This window comes from Ornithorhynchus anatinus, chromosome 2 (genome assembly GCF_004115215.2).
Source record: "Ornithorhynchus anatinus isolate Pmale09 chromosome 2, mOrnAna1.pri.v4, whole genome shotgun sequence".
Classification (NCBI taxonomy): Eukaryota; Metazoa; Chordata; class Mammalia; order Monotremata; family Ornithorhynchidae; genus Ornithorhynchus; species Ornithorhynchus anatinus.
This window is the reverse complement of record NC_041729.1, coordinates 34,411,008-34,436,631: the sequence shown is the minus strand read 5'-3', so window position 1 is coordinate 34,436,631 and position 25,624 is coordinate 34,411,008. Positions and strand designations below refer to the sequence as shown.

At 49.9% G+C, this 25,624-nt stretch overlaps 1 protein-coding gene across 1 annotated transcript in view; it reads right to left on the bottom strand.

Annotated features, from left to right (window-relative positions):
- Positions 1-18,315, bottom strand: part of SREBF1 (sterol regulatory element binding transcription factor 1) — a 41,686-nt gene extending 23,371 nt beyond the window's left edge. The window contains exon 1 of the mRNA XM_029056407.1: positions 18,019-18,315. Coding sequence (XP_028912240.1) covers positions 18,019-18,142 — 124 coding nt within the window. The 5' untranslated portion in view covers positions 18,143-18,315. The remainder of the gene's footprint in view (positions 1-18,018) is intronic.
- Between the last annotated feature and the right edge of the window lie 7,309 nt (positions 18,316-25,624).

The window sequence follows — 25,624 nt, the reverse complement described above, 5'->3', positions numbered from 1 at the left end:
AGTGCTCAATAAATACTACTGAATGAACGAACGAGGGAGGAAGGGGGCACGGGGCCGGGGACCGGTGGAAGCTGGCGCTGCCCAGGGCCTGGTTGGGCGGATGGATCGATCCATCCATCCATCGATCAAGCCCCAGCCCCAGAGCCAAGCCCCCTAACCCACCCCAGGCTGGGAGGAATGTGGGGAGGGGGCAGAGGGCCCACCGAGCCCCTTCTCCGGCTCCTCGGGGCAGCCTCCTTTGCAAAGCGGATGGGGTCGCCTTCTCCCCCTCCCCTGAAGGCGAATGCCCGGGCCCCTCCCCCCAACGCTTAGCGCAGTGCTCGGCAGACGGGGAGCGCTTCGAGGTCCCGGGGCGGGAGCGATGCAGAAGGGGGAAAATACCTTCGAAAGTGCAGTCCATCGCGGCCGGGGCGGGGGAGGAAAGGGATGCAGGGGAGGGGAGGGGGTCCGCCTGCCGACACCCTGCTCGGGACGCTCCGGTCCCTAATGGCCTGGAGCAAACCTGGCGGGGGAGGGGGAGCGGGGGCTTTTTTTTTAATGGCACGTTTTCCCTCCTCCCCCCGGCCGGGCCCCGCCCCCTAGCGGCCGGGTCACACCCCTGCGTCCGGGCCCCGCCCCCTCGGCCCAGGCCCCGCCCCCTAGCGGCCAAGCTCCGCCCTCTCACCCCCTCCCGGAGCTGGGGCCCCGCCATGGGGTGACCGCTCTCGACCAATCAGAGCCCGCGCCGTCCGCCTCGCTGCGGAGGCCCCGCCCCCTCCTCCTCCCCCCCTCCCCCCCGCCCGGCCGGCCCGGGGTTACTCCAGGGCATCCCGCCTTAACCCTCGCCCTGCTGGGACCCGCCGACCCCTAGGAGGTTACTTTAGGTCAAACCTCGGTCCAAGCCCAGCTCTGGCAAGGGGGGAAGGGGCTCCTACATGGTGGTACTTAGCGCGGCTCACTGGAAAGAACCCGGCCTTGGGAGTCTGAGGTCGTGGGTTCGAATCCCCGCTCTGCCCCCTAATAATAATAATTGTGGTATTTGTTAAGCGCTTACTATGGTAAAGCACTGTTCTAAGGGCTGGGGGATACAAGGTGATCAGGTTGTCCCACGTGGGGCTCACAGTTGTAATCCCCATTTTACCGTTGAGGGAATTTGGGGCATGGAGAAGTTAAGTGACTTGCCCAAGGTCACACAGCTGACTAGCGACAGAGCCGGGATTAGAACCTGTGACCTCTGACTCCCAAGTCTGTGCTCTTCCCACTGAGCCCCTTGTCGGCTGGGTGACTATGGGCGAGTCACTTCTCTGGGCCTCAGTTCCCTCATTTGGAAAATAATAATGTTGGTGTTTAAGCGCTTACTATGTGCCGAGCACTGTTCTAAGCGCTGGGGGAGATAGGGGGTCATCAGGTGGTCCCACGTGAGGCTCACAGTCTTCATCCCCATTTGACAGATGAGGTCACTGAGGCACAGAGAAGTGACTTGCCCACAGTCACACAGCTGACAAGTGGCAGAGCCGGGATTCGAACCCAATGGGGACGAAGACTGTGAGCTTCACGTGGGACCGCCTGATGATCCCGTATCTCCCCCAGCGCTTAGAACAGTGCTCTGCACATAGTAAGCGCTTAACAAATACCAACATTATTCATTCACTAGTATTTATTGAGCGCTTACTATGTGTAGAGAAGCGGCGTGGCTCAGTGGCAAGAACCCGGGCTTGGGAGTCAGAGGTCGTGGGTTCTAATCAGACACTTGTCTGCTGGGTAGCCTTGGGCAAATCGTTTCACTTCTCTGGGCCTCAGTTACCTCATCTGGAAAAATGGGGGTTAAAAAATGTGAGCCCCACGTGGGACAATCTGATGACCCTGGATCTACCCCGGTGCTTAGAACAGTGCTCGGCACATAGTAAGTGCTTAACAGATACCATCATTATTATTAGGGGCAGAGCACTGTACTAAGCACTTGGAATGTACAATTCGGCAACAGATAGAGACAGTCCCTGCCCGATGATGGGCTCACACCAAGCACTGCTCTAAGCGCTGGGGTAGATCCAAGGTCATCGGGTTGTCCCCCGTGGGGCTCACAGTCTGAATCCCCATTTTATAGATGAGGTAACTGAGGCACCGAGTAGTGAAGTGACTTGCCCAAAGTCACACAGCTGACAGGTGGCGGGGGCTCTTTGACCTCTGACTCCCAAGCCCGGGCTCTTTCAACTGAGCCACGCTGCTTCTCGTGTTGATGGTGGTGGTATTTGTTAAGCACTTATTACGTGCCAAGCACTGCTCTAAGCACTGGGGTAGATACAAGGTCATCAGGTTGTCCCATGTGGGGCTCACAGTCTTAATCCCCATTTTACAGATGAGGTAACTGAGACACCAAGAAGCTAAGTGACTTGCTTTAGACCCCCCCATACCCACACACAGGTTTCTTCCCCCACCCCATCCCGCTCCTTCCCCACCAGGCCGGGGCAGGGACAGGCCTGCCCAAGAGCACAGTGCTATGCACACAGTAAGCACTGGCCTGGGAGTCAGAAAGTCACAGGTTCTAATTCCGGCTCTGCCCCTTGTCTGCTGTGTGACCCTGGGCAAGTCACTTCACTTCTCTATGGCTCAGTTACCTCAGTTGTAAAATGCAACTGTGAGCCCTGCAAGGGACAGGGACTGTATCCAACCCAGTTGGCTCATATCCACCCCAGCGCCTAGTAATAATAATAATGATGGTATTTGTTAAGCGCTTACTATGTGCAAAGCACTGTTCTAAGCGCTGGGGGGGATACAAGGTGATCAGTTGTCCCATGTGGGGCTCACAGTCTGAATCCCCATTTTACAGATGAGGGAACTGAGGCCCAGAAAAGTGAAGTGACTTGCCCAAAGTCAGCTGACAAGCGGCGGAGCTGGGATTAGAACCCATGACCTCTGACTCCCAAGCCCGTGCTCTTTCCACTGAGCCACGCTGCTTCTCCTAAACAGTGCCTGTTACACAGTAAGCGCTTAACAAGTACCATAATTATTACTATTATTAATGATAAGTGCTCAATAAATGCGATGAAGAACAAAAACAGCCCAGTAGCAGCGGAGGCCACCAGTGACCACCAGACACCAGTCCCATCCGGCCAGCCAGTTCTATGAGCAAGGGCTCTGGGATCCTGTGGGACCAGTGGCGGGTAAGGGGGCACATTTGTCTTCTCCCTCCCTCCCGCTACCCACTCATCTGAGGGCTGCACCCCTCCAAATTTTGCCCCTGCATCCAGCCAGTAAAAGGAGACCCCGGGGGCCACAACCAACCAAAGGGAAATCCAGTATCCAGTAATAACCAATAATCACCTGCTTTTTACATACCCACTCTTCTTCCCAGTGCTCCCAGGAGGTAGGACACTGGAGGGGGGAGGGGTGTGTGCCTGTGTGTGTCCACATGTGCACACGCACTTGCATGCAGGGTCTAGCCCAAGGCTGAGCCTTGTGGAAGTAGGCCCAGGAACCCTCCCAGGGCAATGCTCTGATCAGCAACTTTCCCAGAAAAGGCTGGCACCAGGCCCACTCCCTGGCTCTGCTGCCCACCTGGACAAGTCCCATGGGACAGGGCTGGAACGGCCCAGGGAATCTCAATCAGAGAGCAGACCCTGCTGGATCCCATCCCACACTGAGATGGTAAAATAAAACCCGTTTCCCCTTGGGGCCCATGCTAGGTTCTCCTTGTGGGTGTTTTCCTTCCCTCTGGTTCAAGGACATGGTCGGAGGCAGATTTCCCAGTGGACCCTATACACCCTTGCCTTAGAACACCAGTTTTTCCAGGTAAAATGAAAAAAGTTAATAAAAATGGTAACTATATATATGTTTTTAATTGTAATTTATGCCCTGAAAATTACAAGTGCATGACAAGAGAACCACCCAGCCAGCAGGACTCCTTGTACAACCACAACGCTCAGGTGTGAGCTTGGCTCGGGAGCGGCATGGGCTCGTACTGAGGGACAAGATTCGAGAGTGGAGAGAGCACAGGCCTGGGAGTCAGAAGAACCTGGGTTCTAAACCCGACTCTGCAAATTGCTTGCTGTGTGAACTTGGGCAAGTCACTTAACTTCTCTGTGCCTCAGTTTCCTCAACTGTAAAATGGGGATGACTACTCTCCCTCATTCTTAGACTCTGAGTGAGCCCCATGCGGGACAGAGACTGTATCCAACCTTATTAACTTGGACCTACCTCAGCATTAAGAACAGTGTTTAACACATAGTATGTGCTTAATGAATACCATTAAAAAAAGGAACACCAAATCTGTTCCTGAGGGTGGTTTCACCATGTCTGGCAGGAGGGATGGGGACCAGCTTCTCTTTCTGCCTCAGGGGGTGGAGCAATCATCAGGAGAAATTGTGAGGGAGGGTTGGCTGCTGGAAAATCCTGAACTCAAGTCCTGACTAGGCTCATGCCTCTGACCTGATCGGATGAACCCTTTCAGTTTTTGAAGCAACACCTTACGATGGATCCGCTTAAGCTCTGCCAGATGACATTTGCTACATCGCCCAAGAGCCAGGCCATCAATCAGTTCAGATTGGTCCTTTTCCTGCAGTCAAATGGGTCACTCACAATAGGCTTTGTTCAAAAAACCTGAGCCAGGATTTCCCTCTCTGGAATATCCCTCTTCTGGGAGAAAAGAAACTTGATATTTTCTATCTTTCAATTCCAGAAGGGTATCTTCCCAGAGGTCAAAGCATTTTGTGCAAATCTACTCCTTTTTCTTGCAGATAAATGATTCTAAAAAAATTACATTCAAGTTCCATTCTTAATGCGTTCCAATTGTGAATACCTACTGTTCTTTGAAACCTCAAATTTCACCACAATTACATCACTTTTTCCACCTATCTCTCTTCTTTAGTATGGCTTCTCCCTCTAGTCCTAGATGAGAGTTCTCAGTGTGACCTAGTGGATAGAGCATGGGCCTGGGAGTCAGAAGAACCTGGTCTCTAATCCTGGATCCACCACTTCCCTGCTGTGTGGCCTTAGACAAGTCACTTCACTTCTCTGGGCTTCAGTCCCCTCATTTGTAAAATGGGGATTAAGATCATGAGCCCCATGTTGGCCAAGGACTGCATCCAATCCATTTATCTTGTAACTACCCCAACGCATAGAACAGTACCTGGCTCATAATGAGCACTTAACAAATACTATCATTATTATTTTCAATATTTCACCCTTTCCAACACTTCTTCTCCCAACGTAAAACCTCTGGTTACCGAGCTTCCATCTACCCGATGGCTGTAAAATTCTACTTCCTTTCCACATGGGATCTTGAGTACACTGTGCTGTACACTGTGTGTACACTTTTTTGTCTTTTTATGGTATTTGTTAAGCGGCTACTACATGCCAGGCACCGTACTAAGCCCTGGGGTGGATGGAAGCTAATCAAGTTGGATAAAGTCCATGTCCCACATGGGCCCCCCAGTCTTAATCCCCATCTTACAGCCTTTGCCTACAAACTTCCTATCTCCCTTGATAAAAATCTCCTTTCCTTCAGACTTATCAGTATCTCTATCACCTCAGCAAGAAGAATACTGAAAAATAATACAAAGGGCAACAATTTCCCACCCATCAAAAATGCCGGCTCGTCCGCAACTGGAATCTGAGGCAGATCTCCTTTATATTGTACTCTCTCAAGCGCTTAGTACAGTACTTTACACTCAGTAGCACTCAATAAATACGACTGAATGAATGCATGAATTGCTGGACTTCGGGAAGGAGGAGGAGGTACTAAGAAGGGCCACCAAGATGATCAGAGGGATGGAGAAGCTGCCACTAGAGCAGTGAAGGGCCACTGGCTTCAGAGGACTCGACCGAGGTCTACGGAACGACGGGGGATGTGGTCGTGGTGAAATCTGGAATCGCCTCCCAAAACCAGGGTGAAGGGAATACCGACTGAAGCATGCAGGTATGTAACAGCAGGGTCAGAGCCTAAAAAAGCAAACACTTTCACCCAGCACGGGGAATGTGATCCCCCAGGAAGATGTGGAGGTCAGTAGGTTTGAGGGGTGTTTGGATGAATTCATGCTCAAGCAGCTTCTAATGGGGGTCTCAGAGGGAAAAGCTGGGGATGTTAGAAGATTCCAGAAGAGTAAAAAAGGAGAACCATTCCTGACGGGTTAGTACTTTGAGGGGTCAACTGGGGATGCTAGATGATACCACCACAATCACGAAAATGGAAGTCAAGGAGGGCAATAATAATAATTGCGGTAGGTGTTAAGCATGTACTCTGTGCCAAGGCCTGTGCTAAATTGTTATGGTAGATACAAAATAATCAGGTTGGACACAGACCCTGTTGACACGGGGCTCACAGTTTAAATAGGGGGAAGAACAGGCATTGATGAAAAACAGGCACAGGGAAGCTATGTGATTTGTCCAAGGTCACACAGCAGGCAGGTGGCGGAGTCAGGTTTAGAAGCCAGATCCTCTGATTCTCAAGCCTGTGCTCTTTCCACGAGGCTCTGCTGCTTCTCAAGCAGTCAGCTCACTGTTTCTCCAAGTATCGAGTGGGATGGACTCAAGTAGTAGCATTTCTTACCTTTGTATGCTTTTCTCTTAGGATATCTGAGATTTGGGTGTTTACCTTCCCCTCTTTATACCCCATTCCTTCAATTGTTTGGGACCCCTTTTTCCTCTCCTGCCATTTCTCTAACACTCAGGCTTTTCCTTCTTTTCCCCCTCCAGACTATAAGCTCACTGTGGGCAGGGAGTGTGTCTTAGTACAGTGTTCTCCACATAGTAAGTGCTCAATAAATAGGATGGATTGACTGAGTGATTGAAGAGCCAGCACAAGATTCCTGCTAATTCTCCTCAGTAGTATTCCAAAAGGGAAAGTTGTACTGTAAAATTTTCTCCTACTCTATTCTTCCCTTACTTTCTTCATGAAAAATATACCATAAAAATATCACTCCAGAGGAAAAAGTCTTCATTTTTTCATTTTTCAGCTTTCTTTCTTTCTTTGGGAGGAGAATATGTAACCTGCCATTTAATCATATTGATTTATTAACCCCATCAGGCAAAAACAAGAATAAGGTCTGTATTGCGATCTGGTGGCCATAGCCAGACACAACTTATGTATGAAACATACGGCTTTAGATTGGCTGTTACGCAGGGAGAGACTCTCTCTAGCCCACATTTTTATTTTGTTCTCAATTTCTTCCAATCCTTCTTCCTAATTCAACTCTGCACCATCCTCTACCCATAAAAATATACCTTTCATTCTTATGCTCATCTTCCATCTTCAATCTCTTTCTGTTCTCTCTTCTTTCCTCCCTCCCTGCCCTGATCATTCTTCATTTATATTGAGTAGCTTTGGGTGCTAAGCAACTCTGGAGTTGGTGCTCGACAAACCCTGCTGAATGATGTTGATGGAGATTTGTCCTTGATTTGAAAGCAACTCACCTCCTTTTCAGTGTCAAGGGAACTGTGTGTATGCTACAATCAGGGCCACCGAACACACTTCCCTCGTTTATTCCCTGAACACTACACAGGCTCCATTTTGGCTGGGTTTTGTCTTAACAGTGGGTTTTGTTGCCACTGAAAACCCAGTTTACAGTTGCCATTAACTGGGATCTGTTAATGAAGAAAGGTGGACCTATGTAGACCATATTCAGAAGTCTATTTCTCACTAACTGGGTGGTGACGTGTGCTTCTCCTGCTTCAAACAAGTCATTATGTTCTTGTTCCATCAAATTTCTGCTCTCGATCCAGGCTCACCCCCTCTAGCACACTCTGCTATTTCTCGTAAGGTGACTAAGCAGCCTGTGGTTTTTCTTCTGTTTTATTCCACAGTTTGGGGCCCTGTGCATTGTTCTCCCTTTGGTCGGCTTACCAAGAAAACCCCAGCTAATATTGCCAACTTTTAGTTGTATGCTGTTAAAGGACCTCCAAATCCTGAGGCCGTCTTCTCCTTAAAATGAGAGGCCTGTCTCCAAGTGGCCTTCAACTTTTTAAAAGTTTAAATTTACTGAGTGCTAACTGTATGTGGAGCACTGCAGGGCAGAAGGGAAGGCGGCTCCCCCGAGGGACCCACTTCCAGCATGGTCTACCCGTGCTTGGCTGAGGATAAAAGCTGCTCCCGCCCGCCGTCTTCAGATTCTGCCATCACCACCTCCTTTCCTCCCAGAACTGAGGGTCCCGAGGGGTCCCCGCTCTCGGCTGGCTGTGGCATGCTCTTGGACACCTTCAAAACCGCCGATACTTTGAACCTGTCTACTTGTTTGTGCTGTGTTTGAATGTCTCATCGCTCTTGACGTGTCTGTCTCCAATCCCTTCTCCTTGTTTAAAAGTTTAGATTGTGAACCCCACAAAGGCCAGGGACTGTGTTTAATTCCTGCATCTGTATTTTCTCCCAATGCCTATGACAGTGCTCTGCACACAGTAAGCGTTTAATCGATATTACTACAGAATAGTTGATGAGACAACGGGTGAATCTCCTGTTTCTAGAAAGATGGGCTAAAGGCATCCTAATGGGATAAGCCCCCACCATCTCCCCCCGACCTTTTTTATGGTTTTCGTTAAGCGCTTACCATATGCTAGGCACTCTACTAAGCACTGGGCAGATACAAGTTAATCAGGTTGGACACAGTCCAGGTCCCACTTGGGGCTCAGTATTAAATCTCCGTTTCACAGATGAGGTAACTGAGGCATGGAGAAGTTGAGTGACTTGCCCAAGGTCTCACAGCAGAGAAGTGGTGCGGAGATGAGATCAGAACCTGGGTCCTCCTGACTCCCAGCCCCGTGCTCTAACCACTAGGCAACGCAGCCTCACCATTCAATACGTCACGCTGCTGCCCAGACCATCTTTTTGAATCATCACTCAGTCACGTCTCTTCACTTAAAACCCTCCTCTGGTTCCCCTTGCCCCTCAGCATCAAGCAAAAACTCCTCACAACTGGCTTCAAGACTCCCCATCTTAAATATCTGTTCTCTTCCCCTGCTCCGTTTCCCTTAAGCTAAGCTTCCCGCTGTACCTCACCCTACACTCTCTCTCCTCCATCCCTTCCCTTACACTGCTTTCCCGGCTTGGAACTCCCTCCCGCCTAAAACTGAAAAACCACAGCCCTCTCCATACTCAAAGCCCATCAGAAAGCCCACCTTCTCCAAAATGCATCCCCCAATTCATTTCCAGCATCCCAATTAGCCACTTGAGCACTTTATTCATTCAACCGTATTTATTGAGCGCTTACTGGGTGCAGAACACTGTACTAAGCGCTTGACTTATGCTCAGCCTTGACACTTATGTATTTATATTTATTCAATTACTTCTTCTGATTATTCAGTGTCGATATTTTTAGGTTGCTTCTCCTATTACAGTATAAGTTCCTTGTGGGCAAGGGACGTGTCCCTGATTTGTTCTGTTTTTTCCAAGCGCTTTGTAGCATTTCACCCAGTGAGTGTTCAATCCAACTGCCAACACCACCACCATTACTTACTATCGCTATTACTTCTATCACCTCGACAAGGAGTAATTGGTCTCAGAGTAAATCAGTAAAACTGTGTCTTGCTGATTGGGTCGACCTCAGAAAATTTCAGTAATACAGGGCACCCACTCCCACTGAAAACAAAACAAAAGCCAACCTATTTTAGAGTGATCGAGGAAAAAGGGGTGATTGACTCGAGGTCCGAGTTTGCAGAGAAGGCCGGAGGCCTGAACCCTCACCCAGAGGATCAATCTCTCATCAAATGTATTTATAGAAGTCATATTTTGCCTTGGACCTTTGCAAGTTTCAGGGTATCTTAAGGGTAACTCCAGGGCAGGCCCAATGACTAGGGACTGTCCTGTCCAAACTCCTCAAATGGGTTGTTCACACCCGTCGCCTCCGCTTCTTCTCCTCCAACTCTCTTCTCGACCCTCTCCAGTTCAATTTCCTCCACCTTTACTGCACCAAGGCGTGCTTACTATGTGTCGAGCACTGTTCTAAGCGCTGGGATAGATACAAGCTGATCAGGTTGGACATAGTTCCCATCCCGGATGGGGCTCACAGTCTTCATCCCCATTTTACAGATGAGGTAACTGAGGCACAGAGAAGTGAAGTGATTTGTCCAAGGTCAACACAGCAGACAACTGGGGAAGCCAGGATCAGAACCTGGATCCTTCTCCCTGCTCTATTCACTAGGCCTTGCTGCTTCTCAAATCTACCTTGCTAGCTCTACAATCTCACATTTCTTCCTACCTCCAGGATATCTCCTCCTGGATGTCCTCCCAGTACCTCAAACTCGACATGTCTAAAACCAAATTCCTTACATTTCCTCCCAAATCTTCTCCTCCTAACTTTCTCATCGCAATTGACAATGCCATCATCTTCCCCATCTCTTGAGCCTGTGTACCTGTCATTATCCTTGACTCACCCACTCTTTCTACCCCCACATTGAGTCTATCACCAAATCTTGCAAGCACTTCTTCCTCAACACCTTCAGAATCCTTCCCTGCCCTTCCATCCAAACGGCCACACTCCACTGGCCCGGGCACTTGGCATAATCAATTAATCAATCGTATTTACTGAGCTTCTTACTGTGTGCAGAGCACTGTACTAAGCATTTGGGAGAATACAACCGAGTTGGTAGACACATTCCCTGCCCACAATAAGCCTACAGTCTAGATGTCAACTTTCTCACTGATCTCCCAGTCTCCAGTCTCTCCCTTCTGTGGACCATATTTCACTCTGTTGTTCCGATCATTTTTCTAACACATCATTCTGCATCCCCTCATTCTTCAAAAACATCAATGCCATTCCTGTCCACATCAAGCCCAAACTCTAGACCACTGGCTTTAAGGAACTCAATCAGCTCTGTCCCTCCCACTTATCTACTCTCTTCTCCCACTGTACCCTGACTCGCGCTCTTCGCTCCTCTGATGGAAACCTACTCACTGTGCTTGGTCTCGCCTCTCCCATCAGTGACATCCTGCTCACACCTTTCCCTCCTGCCCGTAACTCCCTCACCTTTCACATCTTACTGACAACTGCTCACCCCAGCTTCCAAGCTCTTCTGAAATCACCTCTTCTCCAGACGACCGTCTCCAGTTGACTTCTAATCTCCCCATTTTACACCACCAATACCAAGTTGCCCCCTCTGCACCACCTAAGCACTTGTGTTCACAACCTCCTGCTGTGCATTTTTTTAATGGTATTTGTTAAGTGCTTACTATGTGTCAAGCATTGTTTTAAGTGCTGAGATAGACACAAGTTTATCAGGTTGGACACAATCCCTGACCCCCCACATGAAGCTCGCAGTCTAAACTGAATAGAGATATGAGGTATGGATTTTATGGATGAGGTAACAAAGGGAGGTGAAGTGACTTGCCCAAGACCACACAGCAGACAAGAGGTGGGGCTGGGATTAGAACCCAGGTCCTTCTGACTCCCAAGCCTACGCTTTATGTTTCACTATCAACAAACTGCCAGTCACGTGGATGGCTCAATTAGGTGAGGAAGTGGAGAAGAGCAGCAAATTTAAGAGTGATCACAGGGCCTCGGAGAGGAAATTTTAGGGAAGCTGAGGCAATTACCCAAGCTACCTCTGGGCCAGAGCCCAACAGATATCACTCGGCAAGACCTTAGGTTCCTTAATGGCAGGGATCACGTCGATCAAACTCTTTTGCACTCTCCCAGGCACTTAGTACAATCCTGTGCACAGAGTAAAGCGTTCCATCCATATTATTGCTTGACCATTCTGACCCATTCCAGGTGGAAATTCCTATCAGCAGCCGGATGGCATTTTGCTCCGAGACAACAGTAGTGCTTCCGAAACGGGAGCAGAGCACCCGCCTGGGGCAAAGGGTGAGGTTAGGGGCCACTGCCCAGAGGTAACCCTTCCTCTCCACCCCCGTCCCAGCCCAAATCAATTCCCATGGACGCTGCCCCCCCCCCGCCTTCAGCCCCCTAACAGCCCCAGAGGCTCGGGGCCAAAGCAAGCAGAGGGCACATGCTTGCTCCAGCAATGTCAATAACCCTTGTCTGCTGTTCCGGAGGTTACGGCCTGGCCTTTTCTCCACCTCTCCCGAACCTTCGCTGCTCCAACTCCTTTTTCTCACAGTCGCGGGGCTGCCACTGGCTTGGATTTCTTTGGCTCCTGTGGACTGACTCCTGTTTCAAGCACTCACTGCTTCTGTTCCTCTCACTGGACTCGGACGTTAGGGCTGGGTGCCTTTACGTTCGTATCTAGTAATTTCTCCCCGACCCCCGGCTCTCAGAATGCACGGCCCCCTCGATGCCTCCAGTTTTCCCTCTCCTTGGTTCCCTGGACTGACTTTATCCCTTGGTCCCTCTCTTCCTGGGAATTCCTTAGAGATGGTACGTGCTGTTCCCGGGAAGGGTTTCTCCAGTCCCGGACAGAGCGGTTCTGATTCTGTGGGGATGTAGGTGGCTGAACCACAAAGGCTTCTGGCTCCTGGGTCAGAAACCCAGGGTCCCTTGCTTCAGCTCTACTTTTTGTGGCTGCAAAAGTGAAGGGACTCAGCTTGTGATCGGGAAAACTCCCCTTTGTGGGCTCAACCACGGGTAGAGATTATTTTGGGAAAGTAGGAAAAACTGAGATCATTCATTCTGTTACCAGTGACCCCTCCGCTCAAGTAGTGATTCTTGGAATTACGCATGTGTGAGCTGGTTCCCTTTGGGAATCTACAGGCAAGGTCCATTGGGGTTTCCTGAATGGAAGCCCTAGGACCTGAACGGCGAAAACAACACTAAAATCTGGACAGACTTGCTTGGGCTTATTGATGGCCAACTACCACAAAATATTTTCCTTTCTGATTCCAATGAGCAGAAGGCAGCTGTCAACCTCCCAGGACAAAGACCAAGTCATCACCAAGATCTAGTATTTATTGAATAATAATTATGATCTTTGTTAAGCGCTTACTATGTGCCAAGCACTGCTCTAATTGCTGTGGTTGATACAGGGTAATCAACCTGCACATGGGGTTCACAGTCTTAATCCCCATTTTACAAATGATGTCACTGAGGTATAGAGAAGTGAAGTGACTTGACCAAGGTTACACAGCGGACAAGTGACGGAGCCGGGATTAGAACCCATAACCTTCTGACTCCCAGGCCTGTGCTCTATCCATTACAACATGCTTCTGAGCTTCTAGACTGAAAGTTCGTTGTGGGCAGGGAACATATCTACCAACTCTTTTATATGGTACTCTCCCAAGCTCTTAGCAGGGTGCTCTGCACACAGTAAGCATTCAATAAATACCACTGTTTGATCAATTCCTGCAAAGGGTTATGCTGGGTGTTTGTCCCGCTCTCTTCTGAGAGCTCTTTGTGGGCAGGGATCGGATTACCATCCTTTTTTTTTTAAATGATATTTGTTAAGCGCTTACTATGTGCCAAGAATTCTAATCACTGGGGTAGGTATAAACTAATCAAGTCAGGTAGAGTCCATGTCCCACTTGGGGCTCACAATCTTAATTCCCATTTTGTAGATGAGGTAACTGAGGCACAGAGGAATGAAGTGACTTACCCAAGGCCACACAGCAGACAAGTGGCATAGGTGGGATTAGAACCCAGGTCCTTCTGACTCCCAGGCCCACGCTCTATCCACTAAGCCATGTGGGGGGTCTATGTGTTTCACACTATACTCTACCTAATGTGTAGTATAAAACTCTGTACAAAGAAGGTACTCAATAAAGACCACTGATTGAAGAAATGAATTGGGCATTGCTGTTGCTCTCAAGGAGCTTACATTCTAAACACACACACACACACACGCAGTCTTCTCCCCCCAACCCAATTCCAAACCAGAAAGGCTCTGTGTTGGGTGCTGCCTCTGTTGGTCTCTTTACACAACTATCCTCTGAACTCTCTCCAGAAAAGGGGCTGCATGAAGCCTAATTCAAAGATGGTAAATGACGGGGAACAGTGTGGCCTAGTGGAAAGAGCACAGGTCCTTGGTGTCAGAGAACCTGGGTTCTAATCCCAGCTCCACCACTTGTCTGGTGGGTGACCTCGTTCAAGTCACTTCACTTCTCGGGGCCTCATTTCCCTCTCCTGCAAAATGGAGATTCAATACCTGTTCTCTCTCCTACTCAGACAGTAAGCCCCATGTGGGACCTGATGATTGTGTATCTACCCCAGTGCTTAGTACAGTGCTTGGTAGGTAGTAGGTGCTTAAATCCCATAACTTTATGGGCAGGGGAATGGCTCTGCTAATTTTAAGGTGTTGTGGTCTCCCAAATGCTTAGAACAGTGCTCTGCAAATAGTAAGCACTAATTATTATTGAAAGATTGATACTTATTATTATTAGGTCCCGTTATTTCAGTATGTTAAGGCTTAGTGGTAGGGTAGGGATCTGCCCCGCTTCAAAGCCTTACGGAAAGCCCATCTCCTCCAAGAGGCCTTCCCTGATAATCCCTCCCTTCCGCTTCTCCCACTCCTTCCATGTCACTCTGACGTGCTCCCTCTATTCATCCCACCTCCCAGCCCTACAGCACTTACGTACATATCTGTCATTTCTATATTTATATTAATGACTGTCTCCCCCTCTAGATGGTAAGGTAACTGTGGGCAGGACTGTCACTCTTTATTGTTGTATTATTTATTGTTGTATTGACTTTCTCAGGAGCTTAGTACAGTACTCTGCACACAGTAAGCAGTCAATAAATCCAACTGAATGAATGCATGAAGGAATGATGGGGAGGTACGGGATGGGAAAGACTTGGCTCGGAGTGAACCCATATTCCAAGCCTTCAGGGAGTTAAGTCTCCGCCCCAGTTCCGTGAGTGAGTCAATGACTGAATCATGAATAAAAAGCCTGGTCTCCTGGGACTGTTAGGCAAAGCACAAGAAACCACTATCGCTCCAGGGACCAGCCTCGGTGACAAAGTTAGTCTTCAATTAATCTATCAGTGGTATCTACTGAGCGCTTACTGTGCGCAGAGCTCTGAACTACACGCTTGGGAGAGTACTAAGCGCTTGGGAAAGTACTCTATATAACAGAGGTGAGAGACACGCTCTCTGCCCACAAGGCGCTTACAGTCTAGAGGGGAGACAGACATTAATATAAATAAATACATTCCGGATATATACATAAGTGCTGTGGGGCTGAGGGAGTAAAAGGTGCAAATCCGAATGCAAAGGTGATACAGAAGGGAGTGGGAGAAGAAATGAGGGCTTAGAAGGGGAAGCCCTCTTGGAGGAGATGTGCTTTTAATAAGGCTTCCAAATATCCAGTCATACAGAGGAACTCTGAGGAGAGGGGAAACAAATTTAAACAAAGAAGTGTGGACTTAAGTTGTATTCTTTTACACTGGTTTTAAGATTTTTTGGGGGGTGAAGGGGGACTGCATTTGCAAATTTTGTCATTAGTGTCGGGCTACCAGGCGGCTTCCCAGGCCAGCGACTCACCCCTCTGTGTCACTTCCTCTAACTGCACAGTTCTGTTCTCCTGCCTGGGAGTTAGGGACACTGTCCTCATCCCCTTCCTGGAGAGGGAGTGAGGAGAGAGCTGCAATGGATAGATATGAGGAGCCTAACAAGACCTAGCTCCTCCACACCCCAATAGACTTCAACATTTTAGGGTCTGATCGTTGGAACTTTCAAATTTAAAAGGATTTGCCAGACCCAGAAAGGGGTAAATCCCTTCAGTGCTGCTCCAGGGCTCTGAGGTCTGCGGCGAGAGCAGCGGAGGAGGGAAGTTGCTTGAATGGCGTCGTTGCCTTGGTTTAGAAAACCAAGGAAAAAAGAACTTTATAATCAGCTTTAGTCCCATCTTCCTTCCCCTCCTTGACCTCCTTTTTTATTTTTTTGGTTTTTTTTTTTTTACTATGCGCTTGGGTAGATACAAGCTAATCGGGTTGGACACAGATCCTGTCCCACATGGTCTTAATCTCCATTTTACAGTTGAGGGAACTGAGGCCCAGAGAAGTTCAGTGACTTGCCCAAGGTCACGCAGCAGGCAAGTGGCAGAGCTGGAATCGGAACATAGGTCCTTCTGATCCCCAGGCCCAGGCTCTAGCCACTGGGCCACATTGCTTCTCGGGGGTCAGACTGAGGGTGAGCTGGAGTCCCATAAAGCCCCAGAGGCCAGGACCTGCTAATGAGAGCAGTTCTGGAACTGAAGTCTACATGTGGTTTATAAAGCATCTGGAGGAACTCCAGAGAGAAGCAGGAAAAATGGATTATCCTTCCCCTAGTAGTACTAGTAGGCATTTTTTTAATGGTATTTGTTAAGTGCTTAGCATGTATCAGGTGCTGTACTAAGCACTGGGGTAGATGCGAGCTAATCAGGTTGGACACAGTCCATATCCCACATGGGGCTCACAGTCTTAATCCTCATTTTACAGATGAGGGAACTGAGGCAGAGAGGTAAGTGATTTGCCCAAGGTCTCGCAGCAGACAAGTAGCGGTGCTGGAATTAGAACCCAGGTCCTTCAGGTATGGAGCACCCACTGGGTGCAATGCTCTGCACTAAATGCTTGGAAAGTTCCAAACAAGCAAGTGAAACAATGCCCACCAGGGGGTTACACTCTACTGGGGGGGGGGGGGTGACACACGGAAAATAATTACAGAATAATCAACAAAGGTAATCTAATGCATACTTGGAGAGCATATAGACAAAGGTACTCAGGGTGGATATAAATAAATAAGTGCCTAAGTGCTGGATATTGCTGGTGGGTGTGCAAAACTTGGGGTGCTGGGAAGGAAGTATTTCATTACTTGAAGTGGATGACTGTATCGACCTCCCTGCTGACCTCCCTGCCTCCCTCCCCACTCCAGTCCACACTTGACTCTGCTGCCCGGTAATTTTTTTTTCTACAAAACCATTCAGTCCATGTTTCCCCACTCCTCAACAACCTCCAGTGGTTGACCATCTGCTTCTCCAAACGCAAACTCTTTACCAGATTTGAAAGCACTCAATTACTTTTCCCCTTCCTTGCTTCTGTCCTGATTTCCCACTACTAAACAGCCTGCACACTTGGCTCCTCCAATGCCAACCTCCTCCCTGTCCCTCGGTCTCGTGTATCTCACCACCGAGCCCACGTCCACATCCTACCTCTGGTCTGGAACACCCTCCTGCTTCCTGTCCGACAGTCAGTCGCTCTGCCCACCTTCAAAGCCTTATTGAAGGCACACCTCCTCCAGGAAGTCTTCCCTGACTAAGCTATTTCCTCTTCCCTCACTCCCTTCTGTGTTGCCTTTGCACCTGGATTTGCACTCTTGATTCACCCTCCTTCAGCCCTACAGCCCCTTTGTACGGAGCTAAAATTTGCTTAATGTTAATGTCTGGCTCCTCTAGACCGTGAGCTCATTGTGGGCTGTCTACGGATTGTTATACTGTAATCTCCCGAGAGCTCAGTGCAGTGTTCTTGCACACAGTAAGTGCTCAATATAATCCACCTGATTTGGGGAAGGTACCGTAAGGCGCTGGGGGATGCAGGTAATAATGATAATAACAGTCTTTGTTAAGCACTTACTATGTGGCAGGCCCTGTACTAAGCAGTGGGGTGGACACAAGCCAGTTGGTTTGGACACAGTCCATGTCCCACGTGGGGCTCCCAGCCTCAGTGCCCATTTTACAGACGAGGTCACCGAGGTGCAGGGAAGTACAGTGACCGGTCCAAGGTCTCGCAGCGGAGGCGTGGAGTAGCAGGCAAAGAGCACGGCTGGGTACTCGGGCTTGGGGGGAGGCCTCGATGCCCCTCGAGCTGCAGGGGTCAGTGAGGCGGAGTTGGGGACAGTTGCCCTCCGGGACCGGTAGACTCTGCCCTGGGCGGCTAAGTGGGCTGCGCTGGACCCTCCGAGGCGCTCAGTACAGGCGCCCCCGCCGCACGAATGGTACATCCAGGCGCTTAGTACAGTGTTGCGTACATAGCAAGGGCTCGATAAATAGGACTGAATGAATGAACCCAGGGAGGCCGGAGGGAACGACCGCGAGTAACCCCCTTGCTGACATCACGGGGAGGGCGGGCCAAACCAAGGCGGGGGCCAGGAGTGCGAGCCCCAGAGAGCCGCCCCCCCAGGCCCGTGCCCCCCACCCCCCAGGACCGTCCCGTGCCCGGGGAGGGGGTGTCCCTCGGCAGGCGGACCCACCGTCGATGTCGCTGAGCAGCGCCGAGTCGATGTCGTCGGCTTCACTGAGAGTCAGGGACGGGGTCAGCGACGAAGGGTCCAGCGGGGTCAGCGAAGAGGGGTCATCGAAGGGCAGGACGTCCATGGTGGCGGGGCAGGGGGCCGGGGGCCGCCTCTGCCCATGCACCGGACGACCCCGCCCGCAAAAAAGTTGCCGAGCTCTCACTGGGGCCCGACCGGCCGCTCCTTAGGGAGCGGAGAAGGGGCGGGTCCTGGGGCCCGGGGCCCTGCCCTCCCTCTTGACGGACAGCCCGGGACCCCCGCCAGCCGGACCCCCGCCGGCCCGGGCTCTGGCCGCCCGCGCAGGACCGGCTCCGGGGGCTGCGGGGCTGGGCGGAGGCGGGACGAGGGAGGGGCGGGCCTGACTGCCGGCCTGCGTGCATGGGGGCATGCATGCCTGACTGTCTGTCTGTCTGCCTGCATGGGGGCATGTATGCCCGCATGGGCGCGTGCATTCATACATTCAGTCGTATTTACTGAGCGTTTCTTGGGTGCAGAGTGCATGCATGCATGTGTGCTTGTGTGTTGTGGGGCCGGGGGCCTGTCCGCCCTCGATTTACCCCGGAGGGACGTGCTGGACTGAGGCGGCTGGGGTGTCCGGCGGGTCGCCCCTCGAGCTGCCCGCCCCCAACAGCCCCCAGCCGCTGACGCTTCTTGCTCCCTGCGGACCCGGGTTCTGTCTTCGGCCCCCGCTCCGGCCTGCTGCACCTGCTGCTGTCCCTGTTCCGGATGGCCGCTCCTTCATCCTGGCTTCGGCGACGGCATGGGATAGTGGATGTCTCCTCCAAGAAGCCTTCCCTGACTAAGCCCGCCTCTCCTCCACGCCCTTTAGCTCTGCTCTTACTTGCTCCTTCATTCAGCCTCCCTCCCACCCCCAGAGCACATATGCATATATCTGCATTTATTTCTATTTCTTTGCATATTTCTGTATTTATTTCTATTAATGTCTGTCTCCCCCTCTAGACTGCGAGCCCGTTGTGGACAGGAGTGTATCTATCTGTTGTTATATTGTATTCTCCCAAGAGCTTAGTACTGTGCATTGCACACAGTAAGTGCTCAATAAATACGAATGAGTGAATGGATGGATAGAGCACTGGCCTGGGAGTCAGAAGGTTGTGGGTTCTATTCCCGGTGCTGTCACTTGTCTGCTGTGTGATTTTGGGCAAGTCACTTCACTTCTCTGGGCCTCACTTACCTCCTCTGTAAAATGGCGATGGAGACTGTGAGCCCCACGTGGGACCGGGACTGCGCCCAACCCTCTTTGTCTTATCCACCCCAGGACTTAGTACAGTGCCCTACACATAGTAAGCACTTATCAAATACCACCATTATCATCTGTAATTTACTTATTTAGATTAACGTCTGCCTCCCCTTCTAGACTATGAGCTCACTGTGGGCAGGGAATGTGTCTGTTCTGTACTTTCCCAAACGCTTAATACAGTGCTCTGCACACAGTAAGTGCTCACTGTGATTGACTGGTTACAGAAAGCCTGAAGATGTTCAGAAATCAATCAGAAGCCACCTACAGAGTCAGGGCAGAAGGAATAAATATCTTTCCCTTATTAAGGGGACATGGGGGTCCTTTGAAGGCTGGACCAGTCCCAGGAGTTGAGTGGGAGAACTCGCCCCAGATTCCTTAACTTAAAAGCCCTCCAGTAGGGCTTTGCCTTTTAAGTGCTCTGCTTTGTTCTGAAGAAAGAGGGGGAAGTGTTGGGGGAAGAGATAATCTTTACAAAGTGCTTTTAATCGGATGAATCAGATAAGCAACTCAGACTTTGTACATTAGTCCTCATCTGAGGGGTTGCAGCTGGTCTGGGCTCTGCTCTGGAGGGTCCTCGGGTTTGTGTAACCATGGAGTGCACCCTTGCCATAGGAGCCTTGTGCTTGGGGGATGAGAAGCAGAATGGCCTAGTGGATGGAGCTTGGGCTTGGGAAGCAGATGGTCATGGGTTCTAAACTTGGCACCGCCGCCACTTGTCTGCTGTATAACCTTAAGGCAAGTCATTTCACTTCTCTGTGCCTGTTACCTCATCTATAAAATGGGGATTGAGACTTCAGCCCCATGTGGGATGTGAACTTTGTCCAACCTGACTAGCTTGTATCTACCCCAGAGCTTAGTACAGTGCCTGGCACATAGTAAGCACTTAAATACCAAATATATATAATTCCCTTCACATGCAGCTGGTGAAAGACTGTGGAGGCTGGGAAGAAGCAAATTTGTTTATTTGAGAAGTACTTTAAGATCTTTGAAACAGTGGACCTGTACATATCTTTAAATTATGTATTTATAAATTATATATTATAAATTACTTGCATTAAAGTCTCACTTCCCTTCTAGACTGTAAGCTTGTTGTGTCAGGGAATGTGTCTGCTAATTTCCTTGTGCTCTCCCAAGTACTTAGTATGGTGCTCTGCAGATAGTAAGTGCTCAACCAATATAATTGACTGATTAACCGGACCTCACCCAAAGGGATTTGAAACTAGTCTTTTTCTAACTCTCTTCCCCATGCCCCCACAGCGGCCGAGCTAATTTTTCTTATTTTTGAATTTTTGCTTCAATTTGGGGTGGGAATTTTCGATCATTAGAAACGGGTTCCTGTCTAGAGCATATACTAAGAGAAACCCCGCCACGCTACCTCGATCATGCAAATCCCAACTGGAAAAACACATTTCCAGTGCCCAAGAACTCTGAGGAAATCCAGGGAAAGGGCAGTGTTAACCTGAATGCCTACTACAGGAGTGTCCGTCAACCATCTTTTAAAAACTACACTATTGCACTATTGGGGCACATGGTGAGATCTGTTGGCAAATTGTACTTTTCAAGTGCTTAGTACAGTGCTCTGCATACAGTAATCACTCAATACCTACTATTGGATGAATGAATTAATATTCCAATCCTCTGTTCCCCCTCTTTTGTAGTATTTGGGTGAGGTGTGATAGGATGTACCCCTTAGCAGGCAACAGCTCTGCTGTGTTGCTGGGGAGTAGGGGGAGGCTGGAATCTGGCCTCTTGGGAAGCAGTGTTGCTTAGTGGATAGACCACAGGCCTGTGACTCAGATTGACCTGGTTTTAATCAGGGCCATCTCATGACCTGATCATGGACCTAATCAGGTCCATCTCAGCTCCACCCTATGTCTGCTGTGTGACTTTGGACAAGTCGCTTCACTCTGTGCCTCAGTTACCTCCTCTGTAAAATGGGGATGACTGTGAGCCTCATGTGGGACAGGGACTGTGTCCCATCTGATTAATTTGCATCTATTACCTCCAGCCCTTAGAACAGTGCTTGGTACATAGTAAGCACTTGACATATCTGTAATTTATCTACTGGTATTAATGTCTGCCTCCCCTCCTCTAGACTGTAAGCTTGTCGGGGGCAGGGAATGAGTCTGTTTTATTGGCTTAGTGGTAAGAGCATGGGATTGGGAGTCAGAGGTCATGGGTTCTAATCCCCGCTCCCTCACCTGTCAGCTGTGAGACTTTGGGCGAGTCACTTCACTTCTCTGGGCCTCAGTTCCCTCATCTGTAAAATGGGGATTAAGCCTGTGAGTCCCACCTGATTACCTCGTATCTCCCCCAGTGGTTAGAACAGTGCTTGGCACATAGTAAGCGCTTAACAAATACCAACATTATTATTATTGTCGTATCCTCCCAGCCGCTTAGTCCCATGCTCCGCACACAGTAAACACTCAGTAAAAACGACTGAAAGAATTAGCAAGGACTACTACTATTATTATTAACTTATATTATATTACTATTATTATTATATTATATTACTAATATACTATAGTAATTATATTACTATTATTATTATTATTATCTCCACCTGGATGTCGGCCCGCCACCTAAAACGCAACATGAGCAAGACTGAGCTCCTCATCTTCCCTCCCAAACCCGGTCCTCTCCCAGACTTCTCTATCACCGTGGATGACACGACCATCCTTCCCGTCTCTCGGGCCCGCAATCTCGGTGTCATCCTTGACTCGTCTCTCTCGTTCACCCCACGCATCCTATCCGTTACCGAGACCTGCCGGTTTCACCTCTACGATATCGCCAAGATCCGCCCTTTCCTCTCCACCCAGACGGCTACCTTACTGTTACGGGCTCTCGTTATATCCCGGCTAGACTACTGTGTCGGCCTTCTCTCTGACCTCCCTTCCTCCTCTCTCGCCCCGCTCCGGTCTTTTCTTCACTCCGCTGCCCGGCTCATCTTCCCGCAGAAACGATCTGGGCATGTCACTCCCCTTCTTAAACAACTCCAGGGGTTGCCTATCGACCTCCGCTCCAAACAAAAACTCCTCACTCTAGGCTTCGAGGCTCTCCATCACCTTGCCCCTTCCTACCTCTCCTCCCTTCTCTCTTTCTACCGCCCACCCCGCACGCTCCACTCCTCTGCCGCCCACCTCCTCACCGGCCCTCGGTCTCGCCCATCCCGCCGTCGACCCCCGGGCCACGTCCTCCCGCGGTCCCGGAACGCCCTCCCTCCTCACCTCCGCCAAACTGATTCTCTTTCCCTTTTCAAAACCCTACTTAAAACTCACCTCCTCCAAGAGGCCTTCCCAGACTGAGCTCCTCTTCTCCCTCTACTCCCTCTGCCATCCCCCCTTTACCTCTCCGCAGCTTAACTCTCTTTTTCCCCTTTTCCCTCTGCTCCTCCACCTCTCCCTTCCCATCCCCACAGCACTGTACTCGTCCACTCAACTGTATATATTTTCGTTACCCTATTTATTTTGTTAATGAATTGTACATCGCCTCGATTCTATTTAGTTGCCATTGTTTTTACGAGATGTTCTTCCCCTCGACTCTATTTATTGCCATTGTTCTCGTCTGTCTGTCTCCCCCGATTAGACCGTAAGCCCGTCAAACGGCAGGGACTGTCTCTATCTGTTGCCGACTTGTTCATCTCAAGCGCTTAGTACAGTGCTCTGCACATAGTAAGCGCTCAATAAATACTATTGAACGAAATACTATTGAATGAATTATTGTCTTTGAAAAAGATCGGGCTGCAGTGGGAAGGATCCCGGTATAAATGAAAGGTTGTCTTGGAATGCTCTCCCTCCTCACTCCACCAAACTAACTCTCTTCCCCTCTTCAAAGCCCTACTGAGACCTCACCTCCTCCAAGAGGCCTTCCCAGACTGAGCTTCCCCTTTTCCCTCTGCTCCCTCTTTGCTCCCCCTTCACCTCCCCTCAGCTAAACCCTCTTTCCCCCCTTTCCCTCTGCTCCTCCCCCTGCCCTCAGCACTGTGGTCATTTGTCTATATTTTTATTACCCTATTTATTTTGTTAATGAGGTGTACATCCCCTTGATTCTATTTATCGTAATTAAGTTGTCTTGTTTTTGTCCGTCTGTCTCCCCCCATTAGAGCAGCGTGGCTTAGTGGAAAGAGCCCGGGTTTGGGAGTCAGAGGTCATGGGTTTGAATCCCGGCTCTGCCACTTGTCAGCTGTGTGACTGTGGGCAAGTCACTTGACTTCTCTGTGCCTCAGTTACCTCATCTGTAAAATGGGAATTAAGACTGTGAGCCTCACTTGGGGACAATCTGATGACCCTGTATCTGCCCCAGCGCTTCGAACAGTGTTCTGCACATAGTAAGCGCTTAACAAATACCAACATTATTATTACTGTAAGCCCGTCAAGGGGCAGGGATGGTCTCTATCTGTTGCCCAATTGTCCATTCCAAGCGCTTAGTCGAGTGCTCTGCACCTAGTAAGGGCTCAATAAATATGAATGAATGAATGAATGAATGAATGAATGAATGAATGAATGAATGAATGAATGAATGAATGAATGATGGAAGGCCTCGGCCGGAATCCTCCGAACGGGGATCCCCTGAGCCAGGGTGGGGGCGGGCGCGCGGCGAGGAGGAGGGGGAGGGCTAGGGGGCGTGGCTTTAAGCGGGCCGTGCCGACCAATGGCGCAGCGAGTGGCCGCCCGGGCCGGCCAATGAGCGGGCCGGGAGGCCGGCCGGAGTAGCGGGGCGGGGCAGCCAATGGGCGCGCGGGCCGGAGTGGGGTGATGGCGCGTCACGGCTCGCGCTCGGCGGTGACATCATGCCATCCTCCGGGAAGGGCTGTGGGTCACGTGGCCAGAGTTTGTGTTCGGCCCGTTGCGGGTGAGGGCAGGTTCATTCATCCAGTCGCACTTATTGAGCGCTTAGTGGGTGCGGGGCGCTGTACCAAGCGCCCCGCAACCCTCAGGCCCAGCCAAGTCTTCCCTTACCTCTCCTCCCTTCCCAGCTCTGCCCATCTAGAAAGAGCACCGGTCACAGGTCGTGGGTTCAACTCCCCACTCTGCCACTTGTCTGCTGTGACCTCAGTGACCTCATCTGTAAAATGGGGATGAAGACTTTGAGCCCCACGTGGGACAACCTGAGCACCTTCTATCTCTCCCAGCGCTTAGAACAGTGCTTGGCACACAGCACTTAACAAATACCATTATCATTATTAGTATTATTATTCTCTGGGCCTCAGTTACCTCATCTGTAAAATGAGGATTAAGAAGATTGTGAGCCCCACGTGGGACAACCTGATGACCTTGTATCTCCCCTTGCGTTTAGAACAGTGCTTGGCACATAGCTGGCACTTATATACCATTATCATTATTAGTATTATTATTCTCTGAGCCTCAGTTACCTCATCTGTAAAATGAGGATTAAGAAGACTGAGAGCCCCACGTGGGACAACCTACCTTTTTCTTCCCCAGTGGTTTGAACAGTGCTTGGCACATAGTAAGCGCTTAACAAATACCATTATTACTATCATTATTCTTTGGGCCTCAGTTACCTCATCTGTAAAATGAGGATAAAGACGACTGTGAGCCCCACGTGGGGCAACCTGATTACCTTGTATCTACCCTTGTGTTTAGAACCGTGCTTGGCACATAGTAAGTGCTTAACAAATACCATTATTACTATCATTATTCTTTGGGCCTCAGTTACCTCATCTGTAAAATGAGGATTAAGACTATGAGCCCCACGTGGGACAACCAGATGACTGGTGTCTACCCCAGCGCTAGGAACAGTGCTTGGCACAAACTAAACACTTTAACAAATACCATTATTATTATTACTACTCTCCCTCCCCAGACACACACGACAGTTGATGTGAGCTAGCGGAGAGGGCAAGCTACTGGAGAAAAGCATAGAGGCAAAGCCAGGCTCCTCTTCCAAAGCCAGTTTCCCCAGCTATAAAGTGGGTTGAATGTGGGTTGCCTTACTTGCTAATTTGGGGAGAGGGTAGAAAGGTCAGAGTCACCAGGTCCTGGAAGCCCTGAGATGTGGGTGGGAAGAGGAATCACTTCAAATGAAAGAGGGAAACAAGAGGCTGCCTGGGTGACCTGGCCTCTAGCATCAGATAGAGCTAGACAAGGCTCGGATAGAGCTATTTATATTAATGTTTATATTAATGTCACCTCACCTCTAGACTCCAAGCTTTTTGTGGGCAGGGAAGGTGTCTATTGTACTGTACTCTCCCAAGCACTTAATATAGTGCTCTGCACATAGTACGCACTCCATAAATACGATGGAGTGATTATTTCCTCTGCTGCTCTAAGACCCCCTTACCGGCCT